The 25,321-nt window shown below is 43.2% G+C and overlaps 1 protein-coding gene across 1 annotated transcript in view; it reads left to right on the top strand.

Moving 5' to 3' along the window:
- Nucleotides 1-25,321, top strand: part of macf1a (microtubule actin crosslinking factor 1a) — a 302,357-nt gene that overhangs the window by 123,761 nt on the left and 153,275 nt on the right. Inside the window, exons 14-32 of the mRNA XM_056298025.1 lie at nt 849-1,010; nt 1,420-1,524; nt 2,476-2,571; nt 3,000-3,125; nt 7,935-8,087; nt 13,062-13,216; nt 13,596-13,722; nt 15,321-15,504; nt 16,015-16,181; nt 16,697-16,875; nt 17,164-17,302; nt 19,260-19,453; nt 20,467-20,626; nt 21,685-21,768; nt 22,873-22,980; nt 23,088-23,186; nt 24,188-24,310; nt 24,842-24,933; nt 25,022-25,157. Coding sequence (XP_056154000.1) covers nt 849-1,010; nt 1,420-1,524; nt 2,476-2,571; nt 3,000-3,125; nt 7,935-8,087; nt 13,062-13,216; nt 13,596-13,722; nt 15,321-15,504; nt 16,015-16,181; nt 16,697-16,875; nt 17,164-17,302; nt 19,260-19,453; nt 20,467-20,626; nt 21,685-21,768; nt 22,873-22,980; nt 23,088-23,186; nt 24,188-24,310; nt 24,842-24,933; nt 25,022-25,157 — 2,589 coding nt within the window. The remainder of the gene's footprint in view (nt 1-848; nt 1,011-1,419; nt 1,525-2,475; nt 2,572-2,999; nt 3,126-7,934; nt 8,088-13,061; nt 13,217-13,595; nt 13,723-15,320; nt 15,505-16,014; nt 16,182-16,696; nt 16,876-17,163; nt 17,303-19,259; nt 19,454-20,466; nt 20,627-21,684; nt 21,769-22,872; nt 22,981-23,087; nt 23,187-24,187; nt 24,311-24,841; nt 24,934-25,021; nt 25,158-25,321) is intronic.

Raw genomic sequence — 25,321 nt, 5'->3', positions numbered from 1 at the left:
TCACAGGGCCACTCATTAAACTAGACAGATAAAAAAAAAACCAATTACACGGGCTCTCTTAATCAAAAAAAAAACTGAGTAATATCATCCATGGTAGAATTTTTATATTGAATCTTTTTATAAATCAAGTATCTAATCCTGAATAAAGTTGAGTAGACTGAAAAAAAATTCTTCAAATATTTAGCAATTAAGATTTTTACCTTTGCCCCTTTCATTTCTTCTAAGAATGTGAATTAATGTCATTCTTTTGAAATAATTAAGATGCTATTGCGATGAACAGCCTCCCCTTTAAAACGGGGGGGGGGGTATGATTTTGTAAACCTGCCGCCCTGACTGGAGACCACAGATCATTGTGAACAGCTGAACACAGTCTCGTAGTGACAGTCAGAAACATTACTATATAACATAATAATATAATATAATAACAATATATAATATATATATAATAACATAATATATAATAATATAATAACGTTATACCATAATATAATAACATCATATATAATAATAACATAATCATATAATATAATAACATAATATGTAATAATAATATCACTGCACCCTCCCCTAGGTCGTCTGTCAGGACACCCCCGTAGGGTTTTGGTTGCGCATGTTTTTTTAAAGCATGGGGAGCTACTCCACATGCAGTTCTATGGTTCTCCACTAACTGGAGATTTTGTGAATATATAATAATATAATAACAAATTAAATCCACAACAAAATAACACCGAGGAGAAGAAAGGAGAAATCAATTTTTATTTTCAGTGCATCCCCAAACAGCTGACTGCCAACAATGTTTGTTTGATGTTTATTGTTTATTTGTTTGTTTGTTTTTGCTGTTGCCATAGGAACATTCCTCATGGCGCTTGCGGAGCCTGGAGAGCCTGCATGCGTTCGTGTCGCATTGCACTGAGGAGCTGATCTGGCTCAACGAGAGGGAGGAGGAGGAGATAGCCTACGACTGGAGCAATGGCAACACCAACATCAACGCCAAGAGAGAGATGTACAGCGTGAGTGGACCCGGCCGGGGCTTACCTTGTCAGGAGGGGTTGTCCCTTTGTTTCTCACCGGGGGAAAGGACTCTAACATGTAGTGTTAGAGCCGTGTGACATTGGACCTCTCAACTGAAACCAGTGTTTTCTTTTTTTCTTTTTCTTTTTTTATGTTTTATGGCAGACAGACAGTAGAGGTATGGATATGTCTGTGAATTATATCCCTCCTTTGACTGTTAATTTTGTTCATACTGGACTGAATATGTCCCTTATGTATTGCCATGTTTTAAATGTCTGTACCTGAGCAGATTTGCAGTACTATGCACTCACAGAAAACAAACTAATTCCACAGAACAACAGTGGAGTAAAATTTCTATTGTCTTTTTTTTTTTTTTTTTACCAAACTCATGGTGTCCCCTGTCAACAGGAAATGAGGTCAGAGCTTGATGAGAAACAGGATGTGATGCTGTCGCTCCAAGATCAAGCCGACCGCCTGTGTCAAGAGAATCACCCGGCCAAACAGACAGTAGAGGTGAGGTTGTCTAGCAACGGTTAGCAGCACTCAAAGCATCTGTATTTTTATTCATTGGGCCAGAATGACCTTTAAAGATGAAGGCTTTGGGTATCCAGGTAGCGTGGCGGTCTGTTCCGTTGCCAACCAACACGGGGATCGCTGGTTCGAATCCCTGTGTTACCCCCGGCTTGGTCGAACATCCCTACAGACACAATTGGCCGTGTCTGTGGGGGGGAAGCCGGATGTGGGGTATATGTCCTGGTCATTGCACTAGCGCCTCCTCGGGTCGGTTGGGATTCCTGCTGGGGGCGGGGGGGGGGGACTGAGGGGAATAGCGTGATCCTCCCACGCGCTACGTCCCCCTGGCGAAACTCCTCACTGTCAGGTGAAAAGAAGCGGCTGGCGACTCCACATGTATCGGAGGAGGCATGTGGTAGTCTTCAGCCCTCCCTGGATTCGGCAGAGGGGGTGGAGCAGCGACCGGGACAGCTCGGAAAATAGGGTAATTGACCAAATACAATTGGGGAGAGAAAGGGGGGAAAATTCAAAATAGTTGAAGGCCTTTTTTGCATCTGTGACTCATGCACGGATAGTGTGGATGGGCTGAAAAAGCAAACATTTTCCTTTGGAAAAAAGTTATATTCAAGTTGTCCAAAACGATTCTTCAGTTGACTGTGCACTTAATTTACTGTATTTTTTGTTCTGATGAATCATTAAACGGCTTCAAATGGACAGTACATACAACATTTCACAACCCAGGATGTCTGTAAATGTTCTCATTCATCCAGGTCAACCCAGGATTTGCTCTTTTTTTGAGTTATGGCCTCCAGACATTTCTGCTGCGCTTGTTCACTTGACTTGTATTGTGTCAATTTTCCCACACACATAAAACTTGTGCGTAACTGCTTTGTGAAAAGGCGAGTACACACTCTCTTACACGCTGTTCTCTTTTCCCATCTCTCGAACAAGGCGTACAGCGCGGCCCTGCAGACCCAGTGGCAGTGGGTGCGACAGCTGTGCGTTTGTGTGGAGCAGCACCTCAAGGACAACAGCGCCTACTTCCAGGTAGGACAGACCCCAGACGAAAGGTGTCAGGATGGTCAGAATCATGAACAGGATGTTCATCTTAACCAACATTGGACTATTTTTATGTTAAGTACCGTGGTAAGAGGGTCTTGTCACAGACGGGCGCTGACGGTAGTTGAATTCCTGTCAGTGAAATTCATAGGAGGGAAGAAAATGCAGTTGGATTTAACTAACTTATGTTGTATAATCTTAAATCTTCATTACATTTTAACACTGAATTGGAATTAAGAAGATTTCTCAGTCAGCTCTTAATGTTGTCCAGACGTTCCTATTGAAAATGTCCAATTTTATTTCTGTCCTCTCCAAACTATAATAGAACAAGAAAGTTCTCATTAGCAGTCTTGTCTGAGCTCTTTCAGTACAGAGGAACCGTGTTCACCTCCTTGTCTCTGTGTTCTCTTTGTCAGTTTATGAGTGACGCTCGGGACTGTGAGTCGTACCTGCGCCAGCTCCTGGAAACCATTAAGAGACAGTATACGTGTGACAAGAACAGCAGACTGGGCAAGCTGGAGGACCTGCTACAAGACTCCATGGTATCTATCACTTCTTTCACTCGTCTTTCGCTGGTTATTACTCCGCCTCTCACACCAATTCACTTTCTCTGGCAAGTTCTTGGGCAACTCTGATGGCGACGGTACCCGAAGAGTTTGTCTGCTTTGGTGATATAAATGTCCATGATTGTCTTGTTTAGGTTGTCAGGGAACTCATATCAAACTCATATAAGCATGAAAATAGGGAAATGATGATAATATTTACGTCGACACTGTGTTATGGTCACTGTGTGCAGAATGTACTTTTAAATTTTGGTTAGCTTTTAAATTATTGTGGTTTACTTTGCTGTCCATTGATAAGAGTGGCCAATTTCAATTGCTCCACAGTATTTGAACACCCCTGTGCTTCTCTACATATTCAGCAGGATGCCATTATCCCAATGTGTTTTAATGCATATGATACACTTATAAGCATTATGGGAAATGTGGTTGATAGTGTTACGTTAGCTTTATTTTCCACAGTCATTCTCGATCTAAGTAGGGCTGCACGCTGGCACAGTGGTTAGCGCGGTCTTCTCACAGCAAGAAGGTCCTGGGTTCGAGCCCCGGGGTAGTCCAACCTTGGGGGTCGTCCTCTGTGTGGAGTTTGCATGTTCTCCCCGTGTCTGCATGGGTTTCCTCCGGTACTAAATTGTCCCTAGGTATGAATGTGTGTGTGTGTGTGTGTGTGTGTGTGTGTGGGGGGGGGCTGTAATGGCCTAGCAGCCTGTCCAGGGTATCTTCCCACCTTCTTCCCAGTGACTGCTGGGATAGGCTCCAGCATCCCTGCAACCCTTAGTAAGGATAAGCAGTTTGGATAACCACTTATCAGGGTGGCGGGAATGCTGGAGCCTATCCTAGCAGTCATTGGGCGGCAGGCGGGGAGACACCCAGGACAGGCCGCCAGTCCATCCCAGGGCCGACACACTCACATTCACACCCTAGGGACAATTTAGTACGCCAATTCACCTGACCTACATGTCTTTGGACGGTGGGAGGAAACCGGAGCACCCGGAGGAAAACCATGCAGACACGGAGAACATGCAAACATTGCATGTTCTCCCCATTGCTGCATGAACATGCAGCATTTTTCCAACCGGATGATAGAATAGTTCAAGTATTAGCAAGGCGTTGACCCCAAAATGACCCCGGCTTACTCTGCACTGCCTGAGGCAGCTGTTGCATGCCACATGATAGGGTATGGTAATCTTTCTGAGAGGGCATTTGGTGAATCACATCCCCTGTGGCACATTAATAAGTCTGCCACCTTCACGCCTACTTCACACCTACACACACACACACACACACACACACACACACACACACACACGCACACAAACACACACAAACATGCACAAGCAAACAACCCTCTGACAGACCAGATGGCACAGTGAGTGTGCATAATGATCCACAGGCTGGAGCAGTGAGCATATCCGGATCTGAAATGTTTGTGTGTTTGTTAACATTTATCCATGTGTGCATGTTTGTCTGTCCCTGCATCCGTGTTAACAGTATGTGCATGCATATAAGATAATCAGTTTGTCTCACTGTGTGTCTTTGCATTTGTATCTGCGTGCACACACACACACATAGATGTCTGTTTGTCAGAGCATTGCTATATCTCTGTGTTGTGTTCGCCTGGATGTGTATGTGTTAATTACTTTCAGCAGCTGTTGACTGAAGTTTCCAGTTGGGTGTGTGCAGCTCTCAGCAGGGTGAAGCTGGCAGACACCTCTGACTGACTCAGCAGAAATGTAGTAACCAACCGAAGGTGTACTGGATAGAAAAATAACTTGAGCCGGAAGCACACCGGATGACTTTTAAAGTCCTAACCTTGTGGCGTCCGGGTGGCGTGGCGGTCTATTCCGTTGCCTACCAACACAGGGATCGCGTGTTCAAATCCCTGTGTTACCTCCGGCTTGGTCAGGGGTCCCTACAGACACAATTGGCCGTGTCTGCGGGGGGGGAGCCGGATATGAGTATGTGTCCTGGTCGCTGCACTAGCGCCTCCTCTGGTCGGTCGGGGCACCTGAACAGGGGGAGGGGGAACTGGGGGAAATACTGTGATCCTCCCACATGCTACCTCCCCCTGGTGAAACTCCTCACTGCCAGGTGAAAAGTAGCAGCTGGTGACTCCACATGTATCAGAGGAGGCATGTGGTAGTCTGCAGCCCTCCCCGGATCGGCAGAGGGGGTGGAGCAGCGACCAGGACGGCTTGGAAGAATGGGATAATTGGACGGGTACAATTGGGGAGAAAAAGGGAGGGGGACTCGGCCTTCTAGTGTGTTTCCGAATTTAGTATGTGCTTTGGTCTCTCTTCAGCTTCGTTTAAGTAGAAATAGGAGAGGCTGTTAGATGCTGGGTCAACCTGTTGTCTCGTTCTGCATGCACATGGTTTTGTTTCTGTAATGGCTTAGGTTGTTTTTTGATAAATGTGTTTGTACACGGTCACATTTCATAAGGAAATACAGCTGTCAGAGGGGATAAATTTAATACATTCAAAGAAGCTTTGTGTTGGGTCATGAAGTATCGTAGACAAACGTTCCTGGGTATGTCATGAAGGCTAGCATTACAGTCTACAGTTTCCCACTTTTACAAGCCATTACAGACATTTCACTATATTTATAATCAAAGTAATCCTCAACATCTAACTGCATGACATATGGACCCTTTAGGAAATGTAAATTTTATTTTGTAATTATTCTTTTAAAGGAAATTATAAAGGAAATTGTTTATAAAGGAAATTATTTATATTGTGTGAAATATAATTTGCCACATTTACCACAACCTTAGTGGTCGTAAACTGCCAGCCGCAGCCAACTGTGAAATTTACTATTGGGTTGTAATGTGAACACTGACCTCAATCTGGCCTCTCTGTCTCTCTCTCTCTGTCTCTCTCTCTAGCTCTCTCTTGCTATCTCTCTGTCTCTCTCTCTCTCAATTCAATTCAAAGGGCTTTATTGACATGAACCTTTTAAAAAACAATGTTGCCAAAGCATCTAAGTGCAATTTGTCCAAATATTTGGACAGTACACAACAGCACCAATAGTGAACATCTACACAACATCACACTGATCAATAAAGAAACAATAAAACAACAATAACAATAAAGAAAGAGAAGTAAATCAAAGGTAGAGCATGAGTTGTGAGGAGACGAGTACAGCTGTCATGTGTTGTGCTGGTTGTCTCTCAGGCTGTGACATGCACTGACATATCTTGCTGCATCTGTGGCGCTGACATTATTTCCCCCCCAGTACGTGTTGCATTTTAGTCTGGTCAGAATGTATCAAAATCTTGGAATTTTCATAATTTTTGTAAAGAACTTTGTTCTTAAGTCTTGATAGGTGCTACATTGTAGCAGGAAGTGTTGCTCTGTCTCCACCTCTGGACAGAGCTGACGCAGCCTGTCTTCTCTAGGCACCCAGGTCTGTGTCTGTCCGTCTCTGTGTGTCTCTGTCTCACTCTCTGTCTCTCTTTTGCTCTCTGTCTCTCTCTCTCTGTCTTTCTCTGTTTCTCTCTCTATCTTTAATCATCTGTGGCAAGGGTGAGGCAGAAATGAAAGGTAATTCTCCATGCAAGATGAAAAGTTGCGCCAACCTACCCAGTTTAATGTTTAATGCTTAGCATCCAGGCACTTGCTGCTGAGTCAGGAAAAACTGAAGCATGCTCACTTCGGGCGCTATAAGCTAATGGGCTAATTATAGAGTACAGGATCAGAGCACTTAAATCAGTCATACAGTGTCAGAAACAATCCCTGTGCAATATACCTGTAACACTGAACATCCACTGCACATCTGCTGTACCTACAAATACAAAATTATATATAGAACTATATACTGACTCGAAGAAACATCTTAGGATTGGTGGGTTAAACAGTTTTAACATATCACCATTGTCAAAAATAAATCTTAAGCATGCTGTATCTACTGTATATTGTATAAATGCATATTCTGTCATGTCCACCTAACTCGTGTATATAAAGTAACCTGTTAACATTTATTCCAGCGTCTTTGCACCCTGCAGCATTGCTCTATTGTCTTCCTGTTACGTCACTATTGATTTTTCTAAAAGACTTTTTATATACATCTATAGCTGTACATATTAGTTAAATGTTTATATTTACCTCATTGTCTTTGTTTTAGCTGTATTTCTATTCTGTACATGGAGAGCAATGGAGGAGCCACAGAGTCAGACTCCTTGTATGTGTGGGGCTGAACATACTCGGCCAAATAAACTGAGTCTGAATCTATGTCATCAGCTGTTTAGCTGGAGAGAGATGTTAAACTGCCTGAATGAGGCAGTGCAGGGTTCAAGTGATTTTAAAATTAATGACTCAGAACAACACATTCATTGTCCTTCTTGGTTAATTTCAAACATTAAGCAGTAGAGGGGGGAAAAAAGACCTTTGCTCAGTTACATTAGCATTTGAACACATTTTTTAGATGACTATGCTTATTTACAGATGCTGTCTCTCAGCTTCTGGTTGTCATTTTGTTGCAGAACTAGTAAGTGCATGATATTCATTTTAAATCAGGAGATGAATGAATTTAACCTTGTCACCATGACTGTATTCTTGACAATGAGACTGCTGACGGTTTGACTGACCAGTAATTTTCACACACTTTGTGAAGGATTAACCAAGTGGTTGACCAGAGGAAAGGATTATCTATTAAGGTTATTGACTGTTTTTCCAATTATTTTGTGCAGCAGGAGCAAAATGACCATCGCCTAATTCCCTGACTCATGATTTACCATGACTGTACAATGATTGACAGCCTGTCTGACCAATGATTTTTTTCCCGCCCCTGCAGGAGGAGAAAGAGCAGCTCATTGAGTACCGCAGTTCAGTGGCAAGCCTGGTGGGGCGGGCCAAGACGGTGGTCCAGCTTCACCCCCGCAGTGCAGAATGCACCCTGGGAGCCACCACACCCATCAAAGCCATCTGTGACTACCGACAGATAGAGGTATGAACCACCCACACCTTATGTACAAATGGTATGATGGTAGCCATGCATGTTTTATAACCAACGGCAGACCTGTTGGAGTGAGTTTAACCCAACTTTAACTCCCAGCAGGGTCATTTTAAACTGCTGCGGTTACTTCAGACTTAAATAGAATTTACCACCACAAACAAAGTCATAATACAACCGGTCGGTCTTGTTAAATTTAGTTAAATTTTTGTCAGGGTATGTATTTCCAATCTGCTTATTCAAAGCAAATCCACTGCCATTCTTCAGCTGTTGGTCCATGTACATAGCTGCAGCCAAGGTGGGAGCATGGGTCAGATGTGTCGTTCGACCTGCCCCAAAAAAACGAAAGGTCCAAAAAGTTTCAAGTATTTGGAGCAGTGAAAAGTAAAGCAGCAATTTAAATGCATTCATATATTTATCATATTAGTTTTGACAGTTTTTTGTTTTTTTGTTTTGTTTTGTTTTGTTTTTTTTTTTTACCCAGAGGTTTTTTCTTTGATACTGTCAAGTCTAAAACTGCCGCCACCTTTCACTGGATCCCAATAAAAATCACAACAGTGAGGAAAATACCATCAGAAATGGCCCAGGATATATTTGAAAGTAAAGAAATGATTAATGAGAAAAAGAGAAATCCATTAACCGTCAGTTTCTTTTTTTATTTTTTAATGTTCAATACCCACCTCATACAGCATTTCTATAAATATGGCATCTCTCTCTCTTGATCTCTGTGCTCTGTGTGATGCCATCAGGGAATCTAAAAGCCTTTCAATTATTAATCTGTCCACAACTGTGCTGGCTCTGGGGTAAAATCTATGTTTCTCCCGGCCTCGCGCTTTAGACATGGACAGTCTTGGGTGTTTCTATTTCTGTTTGCTGTGTTCGGGTCTCCTGGTGGGTTTGCTGTGGTGCAGAGTCCTGTTATAGGAGGTGTTATGAGCAGTCGAGGGAGGAGCGGAAGTTCTGGTCGAGCTCCGTTTCAAAACTCACTCTTCCTTACTTCCTATCTCCTAGCTCGTCACTAATCTGAAAAAAAAACAAACAAACAAAAAAAAACAAACAAAAACAGAATAAAGCAGAACTGCGGGCCGAGAGTTGTATGAAGCTGTGTGCTCCCGTCTGCACTGTTTACCTTCACCAAACTCCAGGTCTAAATTTTCACATAAATAATCTCTCTCTCTTCCTTCCCTCTCCGGTGTCTTCCTCTCCTTTCCTCCTCTTTCCATACCTTCATGTACCCCCCCCCACCTCTCATCTCTCATACCCGCCTCCTCCTCATCTTCCTCCTCCTCCTCTTCCTCTCGTCTGTCTGGCTGGGCTGGCAAGACTGACGTTCAGGTATAGCTTCTTATGTTCTCCCTCTCTCACCTCAGATCAGCTCTTTACACTGCATACTGTCTGTGACCGTGGTTACTCCTCTCTTAACAACTGATACACAAGCTCCAGGTTTGCTGCAGATGGAAAATTAATCTGGGGTTATTGTGACCTTGATAACTTTTGGGTTTGATTCCCCTTTGTCTCAGAGCAATGCTCAGTTTCGACCTGGACAGGGAAATGTAGACAGGAAGTTTTCAGTGGGATTCTCAGGAAATAGTGTTGTCATAGATGGCACTCAGAAGTTGCCCTTGGTGAGCTTTTAAATGGCTCGCCAAAAATCATGAACACAAAACTGTGTCAAATGTTGGCAGGCACCTTAGAAAGCTGGTTTGAAATGAGTTGAGATTTGTCAAAAGAGCGATTTGGTCAACTTGGTCAGCCATTATTGTAATAATAACGCAAAGATATGATTCATTATCTTTCAGTTGGTGTTATATCAATGTATGTAATTTGGATTTTATCATATCGTGATACAAAATTTTGTTGTCTATGATAATTACAATTTATTTCCTAAAATGTCTTACAAAGTGAGATCTGAAATATTATTTGTTAGTGTTATAAGTATCCGTATTATTTGAAAACTAGTTATGGTTTGATATTGTACTTTATATTAGCAAACAGTTCAATGAGATGAACCTCAGCTGAATTCTTGAATATGGTATTTTTGCATATTTTGAGATATTGTGTGAAATTCCCTATGATTACCCAACAGTACTATTGTCATACACAGAGCTTAAACACGAATACTTTCTCTTCTGTAGTAAATTATACTGTCTGACACGTGATGAGTGAAGGCGTCAATATGTACTGTAAAAAATTAAGCAAACACTGTACACACTGAGGTCAAAGGTCAAAGTTAATCAAACTTGATTTGCTAAAAAGCTGCTTTTGACAGTGCAGATCTGGGATCAGGTTTCGCCTCACAGGTTCTTGTTATAGACTTGGTCAGAGACCTTCGACCAGCAGTCACATCTGGCATCCTGCTCTGAGAGGTTTCAGCAGAACACTCCCTGAACTGGTCTGAGATCAGTTTGTTAAGGGCAGGTTGTAATGTCTCCCCAGGCTCACACAGCCAGCAATGCAACTTTAACCTTGGCTTGGAAAGATAATTCCCTTTTTCACAACCTGGGTCTTAATTTTGTAATTTTTTTCCCGTCGTGCATATTGGTTATGATGTCATTTTACTCACCGGCTCCATTTTGGAGGTTTTGGATATGAGACCACTGGCTGACTTAGCTTTTACTACAGCTTTATTACAGTGCCTTACGGGGCAAATAAACACAAACTTCAGGCATTTTTCAACAAATCCAGTTCAACCCAATTATCTAAACCATGTATTTGAAGTAACACAACAGCGAAAGTTAAATTTATTCAGCAAACTGTCCAATATTATCAATGGTCGATCACATTGCTGAGCTACTTCCTGGTTCAGCTTGCAGGAATGACGTGCCTATACTCACTGTAGGTCCCCATGAGCTCACATTGTTTTGTTTATAATAATAATCATTACATTTATATAGCACTTTTCTAGACACCCAAAGTGCTTCACATTGAAGGGGGTAACTCACTTCAACCACCACCAATGTGTAGCACCCACCTGGGTGATGCACGGCAGCCATTTTGCACCAGAACGCTCACCACACATCAGCTTGAGTTGAGGAGGGAGGAATTGTTGAGCCAATTACATGGGGGGGGGTGATTAGGTGGCCAGTTGGAGAGAGCCAGGTTGGGAATTTTGCCAGGACACCAGGGAAACCCCCCCCCCCTACTTTTTGCGATAAGTGCCATGGGATCTTTAATGACCACAGTGAGTCAGGACCTCAGTTTAACGTCTCATCCGAAGGACGGCATCTCCTACAGCACAGTGTCCCTGTCACTGCACTGGGGCACAGATTTTTTATATTTGCTGTTTTTATTAGGACCACATGGAAGTCTGCCCCCTACTGGCCCACTAACACCACTTCTGGCAGCGACTCAGTTTTTCCCGGGAGGTCTCCCATCCAAGTACTAGCCAAGCCCATACCTGCTTAGCGTCCATCATTTGGCAGAGCCGGGGTACATGTTGGTATGGCTGCCAGCCATGTGTGTGGCTCAGTTGTACATTAGCTGTTGTGTAAAATCCAAATTCTAGTACACTTGCTGTAATGACTAAATAGTTATCTATTATGAGGATAATTTTGTTAAATGGGACTTGTTGAAACAGCAAACATATCTCGCAATCACAGTTGCTCCATAAGACGCTGTAGTAAAGCTGTGTCCAGTGTTGGTCTCGCACCCAAATTCTCCGAAATGAAGCCTGTGAGTTAAACAACACCATAACCGATATGCTCCGTGATTAAAAAAAAAATACAAAAACAAGACCCAGGTTGTAAAAACAAACCCAGAATTATCCTTTAATGTACATTTCATTTGTTTACATATGTATCTTAACATTACTAACATGTTCTATATGTGTGTATGTGTGCAGGGCGTGGGGTGAGGAGGGGTGGCGGGTGGGGTGGGTAGATTTATGGACCTTCAGACTGTATGTGCGACCCTGAAAGTCTTCCCCACTACCATTGCTTTGCTCAGTGTTTGAGACTTGGATCTATGGATTTGTTTTCACAATTGTGAAATATGCCAGAATCTGAACTTAAATTCTCTAAATTGTTCCTCTGTGCTATATTTTGTTCTTTTTCAGAATCATCTAATCAGTTTTTTTTCTTTCTTTCTTTTCCTTTTTTTTCTTTTTTTTTTTTCTTCTTTTTTTTTTTTTTTGGTCAGTGAAATTAAAATAATTTTAACCAAAAAGGTGAATTTGCAAAATCCAGCCCAGATATCAACAAATGTTTGTCAGACTTTGGAGAACATCCGCTGTTCTCAGAAAAACAAAGTGTCTTCTGTTTATTTTATGGCAAATGTGGGACGGCGCTCCGCCCCGACACGGCATAGATCCTGTGATGTCATCATTATATTAGGGCTTTGGCTGACCTCATGAAAACCATGAACCGTTTTGCATTTTGTGTTGCCACATGAGTTTTTATCGCTTCCTGCTTTTGGTTCACGTATTTTCTTCTGCCTCCCTCTGCTCTGTCTCCCTCCCCTGATCCTCCCCCTCTCCTTCTCTCCCCTTTACACTCTCTCCCCTCAACTTCCCATCTTGTTTGATTCGCTGTCGCCCGTCACCTTCCCCCTGTTTCACGTCGCTCCTCTGTTACATTCCTGGCGGTCACCTTAACGCCATCTCTACATTATCCCTTCTCTCCATCTGTTCTCTTTTTCCGCTCTCACCCTCTCTCTCTCTGCTTCATCTCTAACCTCATCCCTCCATCTTCCCACTCACTTTTCCATCACTATTTATTTCTGTCTATGCCAACTTACTTGTTTCTCCACCTCAATCTTCTCCTCCCTCCATCCTCTCTTTGTCTATCAATTTCCTTCTGTTCCTCTCTGCCTTTCCCTTTCCTTCTCCCTCTCCCTCTCTCTCTCTGTTTACACTTGTCCTTCCCTTGTTCTCATTCATCTCTCCATCCCCATCAAACTCTCCCTGGATTCATCCTTCTATCCCCTTTCCTCCATCCATCCCTTCCTCTTTCTATGCCCCCTCCCCCCCAGATCACAATAAGTCGAGGAGAGGAGTGTGTGTTGGAGGACAACTCCCAGAGGACGAAGTGGAAGGTGATCAGCCCAAGTGGAAACGAGGCCATGGTGCCCTCTGTCTGCTTCTCCGTCCCCCCACCCAACCAGGAGGCCATTGAAATCGCCAGCAGGTAACACCTGATACTGAAATCAAATGCACACCTGATTGGCCGGCACATAGATTGTCTCTCCATCTGAAAGTTTTCTCTTTGGAATGCCCCCCCCCCACACACACACACACATAAAATGCAATTACAGAAATGTTATATATATAAAGGAGGATTTTAAAAATTACATGATTTTTTTTTGTGTGTGTCAAAAGCTAAAGCTGTTAAGAACTATAGTGGAAACTGCTCATAGTGGTTGCGGTTATACTGGTGAAAAGTCGCTGGAGGGTGCTATCAGTTCTTGTCTTTCATACATGGGAAAGTAGTAGGTGGGCTTTTGTTGGATGTTCACTCTTGTTCCATGCCTGTTTCTCTGTTTGTGTGTGTGTTTGTCTATCTTTAGGATGGAGCATATGTACCAGAAGGTGATGTCTTTGTGGCATCAGCTCCATGTTAACATGAAGAGCGTGGTGTCCTGGCATTACCTGCTGAAGGACATCAGGACTGTCACAGCATGGACCCTGGACACTGTAAGTGGCATTTACTGTGCCTGTGTAGTACAGTAGTTGTGCATATGTTGATTTCAATCTCATTTGAAGGAATATTTGTCCAAAGCTGCTCCTATTCTATTCTATTCTAGATACCTTATTAGCCATTTCTGGAAATTTGTCTTTGGCTTCATCACAGTTTCATTAAAAACAATAATCAACAATCAGTCAAAACAACAATCAACAAACATTAACTATGAGCAACCTTGGATAGCTTCCAAGGTTGCTCAGTGTATTGGCTCCCTTTCTTCAGCTGTACATTCTAATCTTAGACATCCTGGTGTTGTTTTTGACCAGGCTTTGTGCTTCGATCAACATATTAAATGGTTGACCCATACATGTTTTTTTTTTCCATTTAAGAAACATTGCCGAACTTAGGTCTGTTGTGTCACAACCTGAGCTAGAAATGATTATTCATGCTTTTATGTCCGGGCGAGACTGCTTCAACTCCCTTTTCACCTGCCCCAGCAAGCCGTCCCTGGACCTTCGACAGAACGCTGCTGCAAGGCTGTTGACCAGGTCCAGCAGGACGACTCACATGACACCCATTTTATACTCTTTCTTCGCATCGAGTTTAGGATTCATGGTCAGGCACATGTGAACATCTGTGACCTGCTCCATCCCTATCACCAGTAGGTCATTTGGGTCTTCTGATCAGGGCTTCCTGGTAGTCCCTCGCTCTTGTTTGAACACAAAAGATGATCGTGCCTTTGAAATTGTGGCTCCGATACTGGAACGCTCTTCCTTCAGACATAGGATGTGTGGTCTCTGTTGACACCTTTAAAAAGCAACTGGTCCGGGTAGCGTAGCGGTCTATTCCGTTGCCTACCAACACAGGGCTCGCCAGTTCAAATCCCTGTGTTACCTTCAGCTTGGTCGGGCATCCATATAGACACAGTTGGCCGTGTCTGCGGGTGGGAAGCTGGATGTGGGTATGTGTCCTGGTCGCTACACTAGCGCCTCTTCTGGTTGGTCAGGGTGCCTGTTCACGCTGGGGGGGGGGGACTGGGGAAAATAGCGTGATCCTTCCATGCGCTACATCCCCCTGGTGAAACTCTTTACTGTCAGGTGAACAGAAGCAGCTGGCAACTCCACGTGTATCAGAGGAGACATGTAGTAGTCTGCAGCCCTCCCCGGATTGGCAGAGAGAGTGAAGCAGCGACCGGGACGGCTCAGAAGAGGAGGGGGGCGCAGCTGAAGATCCTTTTATTCAAACTGGCCTTCATCTCACCTTGTGCTGTGTAGTGTTTGTAATTTTGTGTATTTTTAAGGTCTTTTGTTTTGTATGTTTTATTGTTTCTTTTTTTCTGTTTTTATGGTCTTATTTTTAACCATTTTATTCTTGTGAAGCACTTTCTGACCTTGTTCTGTGAAAAGGTGCTATACTAAATAAACTTCACTTACTTACATCAGTATAAACACATACAATAACTCCAAACAACACATTCAATATAATAACATGTTATATTGCATTACATTATTCTACTATGTACTATCTTCTATGTTCTATTCTGTGTTACAGCCCATGTTTTATTCTACATACATTTTACATATCCTCTGTCCCTTCTCTCCCTGTTCAGGTGCGCTCCCAGTCACCGTCTGACCGGATGCAGGTCCTGGGGAGCCTGGAGGCCCACCTTGCCGACTTCCTGTCCGACAGCCGCGAGAGTTCCCTGTTCACAGCGGCCGATGGGAAGGAGTTGGAGAGGGCCGCTCACGAAGCTCAGCAGCACTGCCAGGACCTGCTGCTCAACATGGAGTCCGGTAGGAGGACACCGAGGCTAGCCAGAAACACAAGACACACATGGAGGCTGACACACAAACAAACACTCAATGCAAACACTGGCATGGGAAAGGGGGAACGTGAACACGAAGACACACAGACCCAAGTTGTATATAGATGCATACGTGATAGCATGAAAATAATTCGCTGTTCAAAAATGAGTGAGGTTACACTGGCTATCTCATGTGGCTCATGAAATAGTAATATGTGAGAAAACGCAAGCACCATGCACCTGGGTTTTGAACATTTTGACCATTTGTGAGGCACTTGGGTTGAATTTCTTCTTCTACTATAAGATTAAAAACAATAAAACTCCTTATTCATATGTCCGTATTCCAAAGCAGTGTTATAAAATACTTTATGAAAACACAATGATTAATAAAACAATAAGACAGAAAAAAATAGTAAAATGACAAAAAACAGGAAATAGGAATAGATTGCATATCAGACTGTTTTGTTGTAACTCCTTTATTATGTCTCCGTCTTGCTAGTGGAGAAGGACGAGTCGGTCTCTCGCTCCTACCTGTCAGAGCTGAAGAACATCAGGCTGCGACTGGACGAGGCGGACCAGAGGCTGATGAAGGGCATCCAGACTCCTCCACCCAGCAGACTGTCTACTGACATCATTGACAACGCCGTCCAGATCGCAGAGCAAGAGGTCAGCATTTGCGCTGCAGTACCACCTGCTGGTCACAGGGAACAACAACACACTTTATCACGCTTATCTTTCTTAGTTTAGAGATACATCTAATTTCATAATTTCATAATTGTATAATTATATGTATTTGTATAATACTATGAAAAATTATCAACTTTTTTTCAACACAAGTAACTAATTGGAGCCATATTTTTCTGCAAGGATTTTAAAGTAAAATGTGCTAACAAAGTTGATAACTGCATATTTTAAAGCCAACAGTTTTGGCAGTGGAAACATCATGTATTGGCAGCAAGTGTCTCCCAAGCTAGGCTTTCATGCTGATTTTAAAGGGAGACATTTTTGTTATGCCTTTTAATCAAGTTATCTGTAACAAAATTTTTCCTTGTGTTTTTTATTTCTATGCAATGATTGTCTGAGGCTTATTATAATAATGATAATAACAATGATTTTGCCAGTTACTTACTGGCTGGTCATTTGTTTACCTGTTCTTATGCCCCTTCCTTTTTCTCCTCCAGAAACTCCAGAAAGAGTTGGACAGTCTGCGCTCCAGTCTCGGGGAGGTGTCCCGGCGCTGTGTCAGTTTCTTTGAGGAGAAGCCCTCCTCCTCCAGCGTGCCAGTCCTCCGGTCTGAGCTCAACCAGGCGATGGAGAAGATAGACGGACTACACAACTTGTCCTCTGTCTTCCTACTAAAGTTAGTGGTCCAACGCCCAATTAAATGCAGCCATCTGTTCACGAAAAGATAAAACTCAGATTGAAATTAGCCTGCTTTTCTCTTAAAATCCTCACCATAACCATACCATCGCCATACAGTAGACTTCTTCAGTAATTTCTGCCATCTCATGCCAGAATGGATTGGATTTGGGGTTTTTTTTTCAGAGTATGCATCCCTGTTGAAGTTGCATACTTTCGATTTCTCATTGTCTCTCTCACAAACACATATGCACATCTTCTCCCCCCTCCTCGCCCATATATCCGTCAGGTTAAAGACCGTAGATGTCCTGATACATAGCCTGGAGGAAGGGGAGAGCCTGGTCAAGAAGTATGAGAGCCGGCTCAGCGAAGAGGACATCGTCCCTGCCGACACTGCAGCCATCCACAGCCTCAGAGAGCAGTTAGGGGTAAGAGACCGATGGCTTTAACTGTAAAAGTACAGTTAAGACTATTGCTATTTTTTCAACTGGTATTTCTTTTGGTAATTTCTAAGAGGAAATGACTATTTGGTTTTCCCTTCACCTTTCTTGACAGCATCGCCACAGAATACAAATGCGGCATGGCAGACTCAGTTAAACATTGTTTTTTTGTCATGTAGGGACTCAATAGTTTGCCCATTTCGGTACCCTTGCAAAGCCAGCCTCAATAGGTGTTCATTTGCGTTAGGGGTGTCATCAATGGGGGTTGACCAATATTACTTTACAGAACTCTGGCTCAATGTAATCAGTCTTAGCCACAAACCCAATGGTGTAGACCCAGAGCGCCAGATTTCCACATGTGCTGGTCTAGTAGTGGTAAACACCACTGCCACTAGCGGTTCAGCCCATGTAGATTTTTATTATATTCATATACAATTCTTGTCCACTTTGTAAACATCTTTGATAAAGCTAATTCTATTGCAGCATTGATGTGAACTTCTCCTATCGTAGCCGTTGTTGTCATTTTCATACGCCGCTGCTCGTTGTTGTCATCATCTAATCCGCACGGTTCCTTGACTGGTTTGGCATCCAGCTGCTAGGCTAAAAGAATGATTTCTGAACTGATATCTCGCATGGTAAAACCTGAGCTCTTAAAATTAAGGCCGGCTTTGCAAGGCCACTATTTTGGTTCTCAATTATCTTTCAGTTGTGCCTGATTTCTGGAAGAAAAAAAAAAAACTAGAAGCGTGCACTCAGTAGAGTGCAGATCTCCGCTAGCCGAATCTTCCCTTCTCCAGTGCTTGGAGTTGGTGACAAACCACCCTTTTTATGCCTACCAGGAGAAGGGAAAATACGGAGACACTGCCTGTGTATTTCCCCTTCTCTGGTGCTCGGACTTAGGCAACAAACCAGCTGATGAGATAGCACTCAACTGTGGTAGAAAACAGGTTTTCCAAAGGTTTTGAATCACTGCAACCGCGAGAGGTCCTTGATCGTAGTCATAACTGCACAAACATTATTAGGCTGACAGGCCCAGTAGTACGTGAGATGAGTAACGGGCGGATACACACACACAAACAGAAAACCTGTGTTTTTCCTGCCATTATGAGACTTTTGCGCCGCACCCAAGTTCATTGAACAGGAAATATGGGGGAAAAAAGTTTTAAAATGCAGCACTCAGACTAGAAAATCTACCTAATAAACAAGTTTTGCCTGTCAGTCTGTGGATGTGCAGCCTCCTAGGTGGACCCTCGCATGAATGCAACCAAGTCTATTATGACCATGCACTTTCAAAAAAGAAAAGATTTGATATGAGACCATTTTGGTCTGACCCTAGCATTGTTTTTATTTTCATAATATAATAAAGCTGGGTGAACCGTTAACGCTCGCGCATGCGTGACTGACATCTGTGGTCGACTCAGATCGGGCAGCAACAAGAATATGCAAAACTTACTATTTTGACTTCAACCGAGAGGAAGTTGTTCCTTTACAATTTTTGCCTTTTTTGGATTATCAAAATTCTTTTAATAACTTTTGATCATGCACTGTTTGGCGAAGCCGCAGCCTTCATTTCGTTTTCAACACATGTGCCTGCACATTATTTTTAATGACAATAAATTGAATTGAATCATGTTGCTGCCCGATTCGAGTCAACCTTAGATGTGAGTCTCACGTGTGCAAGCATGCACACGGTTGACTTGGATCGCGCAGCGAACGAGAGTAGTGTTTGGTCGAGCGAGCTGCAGAGTGAATGAAGAGAGGGAGCAGCGATAGCAAGTCCAAATTTCAAAAGCTGTGTTGTACATTTCTTTCTGGTCTGCTCTTCTTAAATGGGTTATGCTTATCAGTGATATTTCATTATAATCATATTCATTGATGGTAATCATTCTGGTCCAGTCCGATTTCATTGAGGATTGTTCATTTTTTGCTGATCTTCTCCATTCAGAAGTGGCAGGCCGAGTTGTCGGAGCAGGAAGACGTGTTCCATTCTCTGCAGGTGGAGTTGGGGCGGGCCAAGGAGGCGGGTTCTCAGCTCAGCAGGCTCCATCCAGACCGCAGCCCCGAGCTGGAACTGTACCAGGAGAGAGCCGATCAGATGGCAGACAGGTGGGACGGTGTCAAGAGGCAGATGGAGACACGGTGAGTAAGAACCGGGGGGGGGGGGAAAGAAAAGAATAAAGGCAAGAGAGGAGAGTGATGAGAGTAAGGAATAGAGATGAGCAATTGACAACAACAGCTGTCGGGACAGAGGGGAAATCAAATTACAGCCACAGTCCGTTATTAGATTCTGTTTTCCACATGAGTTTTACTTTGAATGCTTACATGAAACACAAGAGATATAACACAAAATTATAACAGTAGATGTACATATAACATGTGTGTAAGTATGAATCAATTGCCTTCACATTAGCTGGTCTTAAGTGATTAAAAGTATCCCCTTGCAAAGGAATATGTTATTAAAAACGCTCAAAAGAAAAACAGATAAGGGTTGACTCTTTGCATTGGCTGAAATACAAAAAAAAGTTTTTCCCATCGCCCTGTATCACAATCTCTATTGACGAGTCAACTTTCCTAAAGCGAATGTAAAACCTTTACTGCTACATTTAGGTGTTTATTTTGTTTAGGCATTTCTATTTAGCTTTACTTATTAGAAACCTGATAATATGCATGAAATAGCCTGATTACAATGCAGCAATTACAGTACAGACCTACGTGGAGTCAAACATTTCTCATAGGCTCAGTTGTCAGACTGTGGGAGCGTCTAGTCTTCTTCACCCATAAAGCCAATAAAGGAGCTCTGCGCTCATACTGGGATCTGATGGCGACACATCTTCATTGGATTTTATGTCATCATTATGTGCAGATCATATATTTTTTAACATTCACATCCATAATGATCCTTTTCTTAACTTTATTAAAGGAGGATAACTGCCATAAATAAGTAGAGAACCTTGATTCTCGGTTGTAAGGGTATTTCAAATATGGCAGCACGTTTTTACTTCATTCAGACATTGTCAGACATGCTGATCAGTAGATAACCGGTTCCAGTGAGGCGTCTGCCGGGGTTTCGGGCAGAAGCTGACAGCTACCTCTAAACCGCCACAACATTTCTACTTGTAAAAAGATGGGGATGTGTTTTCCTTGTGTTCCAGGCGAACCGAACTGGAGGCGTTGGGCTCGGTGCTGCACCAGTACAGGGAGGGCCACTCGGCTCTGATCCACTGGATTGAGGAGACCACCAAGAGACAAGAGAGCACACAGCCTGGACAGTCAGACAGCAAGGCCCTGTCTGAACAACTGGCCCAGCAGACGGTCAGTAACAGAGAACTGATGGATTTATAATCTCCAAGTGGATGAATGAGATTAGATTGATTGAAACTTTAATGATCCCTGTGAGATTGTTAAAGGTTCAGTCCGTAATGGCAGGCACCGCCATGGCTGTGGGGAGTATATGACAACATTAGCACTCTACTAATAACAAGAAATGTGACATTTCTCACCATCGGGTCAATATTTTGTATTTGTTCAAGAAATGGAGACAACTTGGCATCCAGGTAGCGTAGCGGTCTATTTCGTTGCCTACCAATTAGGGGATCGCCGGTTCGAATCCCTGTGTTACCTCCGGCTTGGTCGAGCATCCCTACAGGCACAATTGACCGTGTCTGCGGGTGGGAAGCCGGATGTGGGTATGTGTCCTGGTCGCTGTACTAGCACCTCCTCTGGTCAGTCAGAGCGCCTGTTTGGAGGGAGGGGGAACTGGGGAGAATAACGTGATCGTCCCACGCGCTATGTCCCCCTGGTGAAACTCCTCACTGTCAGGTGAAAAGAAGCAGCTGGCGACTCCACATGTATCAGAGGAGGCATGTGGTAGTCTGCAGCCCTCCCCAAATCGGCAGAGGGTGTGGAGCAGTGACTGGGACAGCTCGGAAGGGTAGGGTAATTGGCTGGATACAATTGGGGTAGAAAAAAAGGGGGGGGGTCCAAAAAAAGAAATGGAGACAACTTAACTGCCTCAACAAGAATTGAAAGCGATATGGCATTGGCTGGTTTTCTCATTTGCAAGTAATAAAGTGAACAACGTTCATGAAGTCCGACCAAAACAATGACAGAAATGGGGTGGAAACTACTGTGTGCATCAACTAAGGATTGTACCTTTGAGGCAAAATTTGATAATCACATGCAATGACTTGATGATCAGTACCGCGATGGCTGATTCGATTCTTTAAAGAAATATGTAGGTGCATAGTAAGAGGTTTTGTAGGAGATCTAGAGAGAAAAAGGAAAATGGAGCGACTAATTACCTCCATGTTACAGATGAGAGACATCTCTGAACTATACTTGTTAATCTTTTCACCCTTTTCCTTCTCCAGGCATTGGTAGCTGAGATTGAACAAAACCAGACCAAACTGGACGAGTGCCAGACTCACTCCAAACAGTACTGCACCTTAGTAAAGGTATTGTCTTACATTTTCATATGCTTATAATAGTTTGGCTTACAGTTAGAGAAAACTGACGACTTCTCATGGGTAACGAAACTTTATGGTTGTCATCATATTGATCTATGTATCAAACTCCATCTACCTGGCTCCTCTGTAGCTTAAACCAAGCTGTAAACGGTGCAGTCACTTTCAGTGTACCATGATAATGATGACGTCTGGACCAAAATGCATTTGTAAGCTATTGAGATAAAAATTAAAAAAAAATCAGCATCTTAGTCTGAAATGTTTTCCTGAATATTATTGATAGCGTTTGCTTTAATAAGATTTAAATTTTTTCAGTCTTGAGTGTACACAACTGCATTTTTTTAATGATGCAACTCCATTTTCTTCAAAGAAAGTCTTTAGAGGTGCAATCATCATATTACATATGAAATACTCACAAAGAGTTGCCAGTTAAGACCAAAGATTTAGACGAGATGAAACCGTTTTAGAACGTTGCAGAGAAAAGTTGCGCCGGTGTAAACTACATCGTCTCAGCTGGACTGAAGCCGGCTAATGCCGTTGCCTGTGACTCAGCTCGTCAAATCGCCAGTGGCTGGATTTAGAACATGAGGCATGTCACCTGTTTCAACAGCCAATCAGCCTCCAGCAAAGTCAGCTGGTCAAGTCACTTACAAACTGTCAGCTGGTTGTTGAAGCGCCCATGGACGGTTCCAAATTCTCGGCCCTCTTGTTTCTCAGTTTTTGCAGTTTCGTCAGTACTAGAACTGCAGCTGTAGCAAGTAACTCAAGCTCACTATCTTCATTCATATTTTAAGATGCTACAAAGTATCCAGCTAGAAAAAAGCCAGCAGTTAGAATGGAGGAACAGAGAGTCGTTGCTATGGAAATGATGCATCGTCTCATCTAGCCTCACTGATGTAAACTCGCAGGTTTTAGAATGTTGCAGTCCACATTCTTTTGCAAGTTTCAACTCGTCTTATCGCAAATCTTTGGTTTGAACCCTTTAGGAGTATGCAATAATTCAAGCAACTGAGCATATCTACTACGTAATTATTACATTTACCTTCTATTAATGTCCCCAATTTTAACCGGCCTCTTCATACTTGTATTCTGTAGGACTATGAGCTACAGCTGATGACCTACAGAGCCTTTGTTGAGTCTACCCACAAGTCCCCTGTCAAAAGAAGGAGAATGTACTCCTCATCTGATGCCATTTCTCAGGAGGTACGAAGAGATATGTGGGACAGAAAGACGTTATTGTCCACCGCACTTGTTTCATCGTTGTGTTAGTTTTATTATATCCCTCTGGTATCATTTGTATCTTCCTGTAGTTCATGGACTTACGGACACGCTACACAGCCTTGGTAACGCTAACAACCCAACATGTCAAGTACATCAGCGATGCACTGAGGAGACTAGAAGAAGAAGAGGTGGGCCTTTGTTTCCATCATGTTTCTTTTCAGCATCTTTATCTCTGTCCCTTTCATACTTGTTTACATGTCAAGTCAAATTTATTTATAAAGCACATTTAAAAGCAACTCGCATTGGCCAAAGTGCTGTACAGACCAGAGCAGATTGCTAAAAAACATACTGTTAAGCATAAAGGCACCTAAACAACAAGGCACATAGCTCGGAGGCACAGATATGCAACACATGAGCATCGGCACAAGCCAGAAATCAGCCACATCAGGAGGATTCAAATGCTAGTGAATAAAAGTGAGTTTTGAGCCGGGGGGGGGGCATATCTTGTAGGGGGGATGCTGTTCCACAGTCTAGGGGCTGCAACTAGAAAGGCACGGTCACCGCTGAGCTTAAGTTTAGATCGCGGGACAGCCAGAAGTCCTAAGTCAGCCGACCAGAGGGACATGGAGGTAGAATAAAGGGTTAAAAGGTCTGTGATATAGGAGGTGGCCAGCCTATTTCGGGCTTTATAAACAAACAGGAGAACCTTAAAATCAATTCTGGACAACACAGGCAGCCAGTGAAGAGAGGCCAGTATAGCGGTAATATGGTTCCTCTTCCGGCTACCTGTCAGTAGCCTGGCTGCAGTGTTCTGGACCAGTTGTAGGTGGGACAGGGACAACTGAATAATCCCAATATAGATGGAGTTGCAGTAGTCCAAGTGGGGACGATATAAAAGTGTGGATGACTTTCTTGAGATAGGTACTACCCACTCATTTTTGTCAGGGAAAGAATGGGAAAAGGCAAGGGAAAAGATGTAAAATAAAGCGAACTCCTGCTCTGCAAGATGATTGGTTCCTGTTTTTGGAGTTTGTGACACTTTCGGATCCTGTCAAGATGCTTTCCCAAACGATATTGCCAGGTGTACGCTTGCTTTCTTGTTAGGAACCGGTGTAACTGCTAATGTGTCCATGACTTGAAATATGTATGCATGTAAAAAAAAACTTTACATCACTCTCCATTCTTGTAGAAAGAGGTGGAGGAGGAGAAGCAGGCCAGGGTTGGGCAGGTGTCTGACCTCCTGGGCTGGGTCAAGGGCCTTCAGGGGCGAAGTGGGGGCCCCAACACTGAATCCTCACTGGCGGCCCAGCAGGTACCGTACTACATCCAGGGGGTGCTCTTGTGTCTCAATGAGATCAGCATTTACAATACAATGTCCTGTGTCATGGCTTAGGACCTTTGCTGCATGCCTTTGAAATTGGGGGATAAAAAACATAAACTACATTATTCTAGGTCAAAGTTAACTCAAGGTCTCTTCCTATAAGGATCTTAACCTGCTGCATTGCAACTGTGCAGTGGCTGAAAACATAAGACTGCACTTTTATTGTGCAGTTTTTAGGTGAGAATGTGTGTATTGTATGAACATGAAACTAGGCGGTGCTAATGAAAAAAAGTATGTTCTCCGCAAGCATTGCACTTCATTTCTTGCTTCTCAATAACTGGCACATAGATAACTTACACATGTATTATCGATACATTGAAAAGAATATTCAAGTTCTGTTTATCACACAAAACACTTTGACCTGTATTTTGTTTTTGTCAGTCTTAGCATTACACAACATACAACAATATGAACTGCTTGGCACACACACTAAAATTCTTTGTGTGTTTGTGTGCCCTAAAGGCCATCACTGAGCAGCTTGCAGCAAAGAAGGATGAGGTTGCCGAAGCCATCAGGAGCACCCAGGTCTTTCTAATGTCTAAGCAGGCCAGCAAGTAAGTTCACAATCACATGCACAGACACACAAATACACACATGCACGCACCATCACCCTGCCCCTGACCTTCCTTGGTTTCTCTCCAGGCTGGCTCCAGAGGAGCGAGCCCAGGTTGGGGCCCAGCTGGATGAGCTGATGGCCACCTACAACCAGCTGTGTGAAAGCTCCACCCAACAGCTGCAGCAGCTGGAGCAACAGCTAGCCAAGGAGGAGGAGAGAAAGGTAAAGTATACAGAGGGATTTATGGATGAAGAATTTGAAGAAGGAGGGGCGGTTGGAGTTACACAGAGCATCTGGGTGAAGAGGGATAAACTTGCTAGTTGGATACACAGTTGCCCCCTGTTGACTATTCTCACATTTTCAGTGAAACAATTTTAAAAAAACGT

The sequence above is a fragment of the Lampris incognitus genome, chromosome 18 (genome assembly GCF_029633865.1).
Source record: "Lampris incognitus isolate fLamInc1 chromosome 18, fLamInc1.hap2, whole genome shotgun sequence".
NCBI lineage: Eukaryota > Metazoa > Chordata > Actinopteri > Lampriformes > Lampridae > Lampris > Lampris incognitus.
The sequence above is the reverse complement of the archived record's forward strand: the minus strand, read 5'-3'. Positions and strand labels throughout refer to the sequence as shown.